Here is a 6,037-nt window from a genome sequence, read left to right as displayed (position 1 = left end):
TTGCTGTTTCCTGGTACATCTTATAAGAATAATAATTGCTTTTTATAGATTAACATTTTTAATTAAACTATTAAGTTATTATATTCTTGTCTTTGAAACAATGAAATATTAATGATAAACAGAAAAATTCCTACATTATAATTGAGCTTATCTTCCTCACAGATTTATTATACATGCTTGTTTGTTGAAATTTATTTATTTTTGACAAAGTATTTATAACCTTTTAAAGTACTTTAAATAAGAAAAAAATGGATCTCTGATCGTTTAAAAAAGTAGCCAAAGATTACTAGATATTTAATTTTTCCTTTGCCTTTGTTTGCACCATTATTCATGTGTTTATCCGATATCCCATAGTGATACAATGTTATAAATTCAATGCAGTACTAGAGACATTTGAATGAATTTTATACTTTAATTATTAAAATAATTTTCTACTTTTTAACTACACTGTTAGCGAGTTAATAAAAAGTTATGGATGTCTTAAGATCTTTTTGAACTAATGAGATGAATGAACATGTACCTGTACATCGGAGAAATGGTTTTAAACAACAATTAAAGAACATGTTTTTCGACCAAATAACCATTCTCCCAGATGAGCCCTGCACCATTTGGAAAATTCAAGTGGTCTAACGGACCAGTTGCCTGTAAAATTAGGTGGTCCTTGCCAAAATCAAGTGGTCTCGGACCAATGGACCACCGCTAATGTCGAGGCCTGGACTTATAAGATCTTGATTGTCAGGATCAAAATATTGAAATTTGCTTTTAAAAAGTGTCATTACATGTACTTTGTTACTTAAATATGGATTTGATTCATTCTTTGACAAAACCGACTTCATGATTAATTCAAATGTGAACTCTCAGTATCCTATTGTAAAAATGTCTTGTAGAAATAATCTTTTCTAATATGTTCTTACGATGATGTGTTTGACTTTCCATTTTAGGGGGACACTGAACATGATAACAAGATGTTTAGTCTAACAATGCTTCTCAGTAGCACACTCATCTACAATAACACGGGTGTTTTCAATCAAGATGCTGTTGAAAAATTAGCGTATCCTTTTAGAGTGATTGCAATGAATGCTCTTTGTTTTTAGTCCCGTAGGTTCAACTGATATCCTAGCCCTGGTGTCAAAAGTGGCCCTGCCCGGGAGGACCATTTTTTGCTGATATGTATAAAGTAAAAACTTAAAAATATTCGGCTTTTGTGACAAAAGCTATCAATAAGATAAAATTCGTATGATACCTTGGGTAGTGGACCTCTTCCAAGTTTTTTCAAATATGTATTTAGTAAAAACCTTATTAAAAGATGTTCTCCTCCAACATGACAAGGCTAAAGTTTAGTAAAATTAGCAATGAATTTGGACCATGTGCAGGTAATGTGTAGAACTGAACTTAGAGGAGCGCTTTTGGGTTTGAATTCACTGACAAAGTATTCGTGTCTTGTGATGTGAAATTTAGGGGGTATAAATTTCTGACAGTCTATTCCCCTATAGCTTATCAATGTTCATGTGCATCAGTTTGAGGCATTATCCTTTTGCATTTCCGAGAAAGGTCTCCACTGATGTTCTAATGCCTAAAACATATAATTTGAAATGATTTCATAAATCAACATGCAAAAGATAATAAAGAACTATATTCAATTTCTGTCAGTTGAGTTAATATTATTGCGACGCATCCGTTTGAGGCATAATCCGTTTGCATTTCCAATAAAGGGCTCCACTGAAGCTTATAAAACATAAAATTTGAAATTTTTTCATAGATCAACATGCAAATGATAATAAAGACCTATCTCAAATTTCTGTGAGATTCTTAGCACAATTTCAGTTTATATCATTGCGACGCATTTACTTTCTTATGAGTCATTTTGCAGTTAAAATGATATTTTCTGTACAAACGGAGTGAGTGAATGATCTATAAAAAAATGCATTAATATTTTTTGAATAGATCGTCTTTGTATCCAAGTCTGAAAAAAACAAAGTTATAATATAGAAAAACTAATACCATTCGTATAATTAGTTTTTTAAGATGTATATTTGAGCTGCATTTTTCATAGAAACAGATGAGCTGCTATTTTAGTGGTCTGGTCTTCGGCGTCAGTACCAAAATAGTTAAGATTTTTGACACTTTTGCTAAAAGATTTCTGTTGCATATACATTTAATACTCAATGCTAGAGACATAGTTTTAGTGTTATATCTTACTAATTTGTAAATACTGATAGCGTTAGTTTTCCTTTAACATATGACAGCTTTATAACACGAGTATCGAAAGATGTACAGGTTTTGCCCAGTTTAAACAAAAAAGAAAATGAAGATACCATGAAAATAATCACTCCTATTTTTATTTTGTGTCTCCGAGACTTTTATCTCGAGGTGAAAGACGAAGATGGTACAGAAATGTCTCCGGATAAATACTTTGAGAAATGTTTGTCTATGTCAGACGGCAAAGGCAAAGAAAAAATTGACGAAACGAGGGAATGCATCAAAAATTACTTTCCCAGAAGAAAATGCTTCACGCTCGCGCAACCAGCTATGGGCAAAAAGCTTGCTAAAGTTGATGATTATATCGATGATCAACTCAACGACGAATTTGTACGTGACTGTAACAGTCTTCAAGAATATGTGTATGCATGTGAACATAAAGTTACAGATGCAGTTACAAGGGCTCCAATTAAAGGTTCTGGTAAGTATTATCATATTAATATAATATAAAGATAATGTTTTTGCATGAATAAACAAGACATTAAAGGCAGAATTAAGCATAATGTACATTAACTTTCTTCGCATGTTGATACCGTGGTACATAAAGTGCTGAAAAATGTTAACATTCAATTTAACAAGTGCTCTAAGAAGTTGTTTTTTTTCTGTGCAAAACCAATATTTACTTCTTTAGAAAGGGCAAAGATGAATTTCATAATTTTAAAGAAATGTTAGTATTTGTTACCTGGAAACGTAGTGATGAATGTGAAATGATTTGCCACAAAAGTACCGAAATGTAAACAAAGAAGTATTTTACTTCAAAATACTAATTCACTACCACTGTACTTATTACCGAAAAGCAAAAGATAAAAATTATGGTTCCGGTAATTGACCAATGAGTACATTTTTAGAAACAATAAAAGTACACTAAAATTAAAAAAATATTTTGGGAAATAAAAGAATTTCTGAGGCATAATGAGCCTTTAAGTAAACATTCAGTTGTAAATGAAATTAACTTAAAGAAATTGCAGAGTCAAGATTTTAGATATTCGATGCTAAGCATATATCAAACTGTCGATCCTCTACAGAACAAAGGTCATGAAGTCTGCATATAACATACAAGCTGTTTAAAATATTTAAATTAAAAAGTTAGCAAAGTATCCTTAGGGAAGATAATTCAGTTTTCATGTAGGAATATCCGAACAACACAACTAGCAAAAAGGCAACAACAGTAATGACATGCTGAACGATATTTCCAACCACCGGAAACAAAATCTCTGATTGATTGTACAGGACGATTTTATACGGCCTCCATACTTCACAATGTAAAGATACCTATTTAAAGGAATAATCAATATTTTTACTGTTGGGTGCTTTTTTACAGTGAGCTTTCATATTAAAAACTCGGTCTATCCCCATTATGAATAAAGTTCGTATTAAAAAAGAATATTGGAAATCAGAGAAGTGGGAAACAATACATAGTTTGAAAATTCGAGTATTATTTGGTAGTAACCCATGTATGATCATGTTTTCACTTTGCGCCACGCGGAGCGAAAGTGAAAGCATAATATTAACTTTGTTGTATTTTCGTGTTTTCGTCCGGCGCCACGACGGCAAAAATACGACATAGCTCAACTCAACCACCATAATATCCTTCATTACGTTGTGTATTACCCTACCTTTGTCGTGCTTTCATTTTGAAGAGGATTAAAATATTTTTCGAAATATAAATGTTATTATATAAAAAAGATATTCTATATAAATAGTTTCAGTAATATAGATTACAAAACTAAATTTTTGCATTGTTGTCGTTCTTTTTGATAGGTGAGGTAACATGTTGTCCGTCCAATGAACAGTGTAGTCTTTTGATGACTGATTTTCTGCTTATAAATGATTTTCAGACTTTGAATCTTTTACGCAAACATATGTGGCAGCAATGCGAACAGGATCAATACTGTCATACGATAAAGCATTTGATCAGGTGTCCATATTTCACAACAGCAAGCTAGTTGTTACATCCGTACATGAATTTGAAACTGAACTGAAGAAAATGGATATACCTGTGAAGCGTAAAACAGACATAGCAGGAAAAGCAATTGAGATACTTAACATAAAGCTCAAACAATTGAGGGCAAAGATGTATCCGTACAGAATTGATATATTTGAAGATAAGGCAATGGTATACTTCTGTTCTATATTTTATCTTGTTTTTCCATTCATGAACTGGTTACGCATGCAATAATATCTCTATCATATAAGTTCTGATTAAACAGATTTTAATGAGCAAGCCCGTATTTGATTCATCTGAATATAAACTGCATTGTATATCAGAATGTATTATAGATACAAAATGTATTATTCTTTATAATATAAATCAATGTTGTTAATATTTTAAAGTTATAAGTTTTAAATACTGCACATTTATGTCAAGATATGAAATACTTAAATTGTGATGAAAATGCTAAAGTCCAAGGTTTGAAACTTGATACGAAAAAGGCAAAATTAAAATGAATGCAAATATGTTTAACTATTCAGAAAAAAATGAAAAAGATTGCTGATGAATTTCGTGAACAAAACAGTGCACTCGTTCTACACATCTTACTAGAAGCTCTTGAAAAGCTTCACAATGTCATGATTAAACAAAATGAGGCTTGGTTTGATGCAAAGGGAGGTTTGGAATTGTACAGTGAGAATATCGGTTATATAAAAGAAGGGTTTCATAGAGAAATGGAAGACTATGACGAAGATGAGGTATATTAGCAGTTTTTCTTTCCCGCATTACATATTCAGTTTTATCATGTCATTACATTGATTAATGTTGATAAAGTGCATGCCTGATAAATGTGGTTTATAAGTCATCCTCGGCTTTATCAGAAACCCCATCAAAACATTTTGAAATTTAATGAAGAAAATAAACAAATTTACATCGTACTAGTTTGAAAAAGGGGCGTCCGTGGCCGAGTGGTTAAGGTCGTTGACTTCAAACTACTTCCCCCTTACTGCTGTGGGTTCGAATCCCGACAGGTACTTTGGATTCTTTCATGTGAGGAAGCTATCCAGCTAGCTTACGGAACGTCGGTGGTTCTACTCAGGGGCACGTTCGTGCCTGAAATAATGCACGGAGGGGCACCTGAGGTCTTCCTCTACCAGTAACGCTGGAACGTCGCAATATGACCTATACTGTGTCGGCGTGACGTAAACCCAATCAAAAAAAAAGTTTGAAAAGTTTAAAGTGTCAAATTTTAAATCTAATAAAAAAACTTTTAACTATAAAAGTCTCTTTCATTTGACTAGAAACATTCAGGTATATTTCTTTCAACAAACATCTTGACATTTAACTTAACGGGTTATGAACCGACATTATTTGTTTCGAAGGAAACGAATATTAAAATTGTAAACATGATACATAAAATACTAAACAAGTGTCTGATATTAAAAAATTGATTATATTCGGCACGAGAAACAAAGAGTTTGACAGAGCCTTGTCCTTTTTCTCGAAGCCTTGCCTGGTAAACTTAGTTATATAAGACACTAGAATGGTACTCTCTCTCTCTCTCTCTCTCTCTCTCTCTCTCTCTCTCTCTCTCTCTCTCAATATACACATTTAAAAAATACATCTTTCTAATACAATTACAATATAATACGCATTTAGTCAATTCACTTATTTTTTGTTTTTATTGAAAAGTTCTTTATTTATAAGCAAGTGAATATAATTGTTAATTACTGATTACAGCGGTTGAAAGCAATAATCAATTTTGAAAAGAGTATCAATGATGAGAAATTGGAGATTGCTTTCCGTGCCAAATTGCATGAGGATAGGGAAAGAAAAGGTGATATATAA

General features: G+C 32.1%; 1 protein-coding gene across 1 annotated transcript; it reads left to right on the top strand.

The window, feature by feature from the left end:
- The first annotated feature begins 2,316 nt into the window (after window positions 1–2,316).
- Window positions 2,317–6,037, top strand: LOC132742226 (guanylate-binding protein 1-like). The gene is made up of 4 exons (XM_060730560.1): window positions 2,317–2,680; window positions 4,098–4,375; window positions 4,732–4,947; window positions 5,930–6,037. Exons 1-4 carry the CDS (start codon window positions 2,317–2,319, stop codon window positions 6,035–6,037), a joined length of 966 nt encoding a protein of 321 aa, XP_060586543.1.

This window comes from Ruditapes philippinarum, unplaced genomic scaffold (assembly GCF_026571515.1).
Source record: "Ruditapes philippinarum isolate M1 unplaced genomic scaffold, ASM2657151v2 ctg935_1_1_1_1, whole genome shotgun sequence".
NCBI lineage: Eukaryota > Metazoa > Mollusca > Bivalvia > Venerida > Veneridae > Ruditapes > Ruditapes philippinarum.
This window is presented reverse-complemented; position numbering and strand designations above follow the sequence as displayed.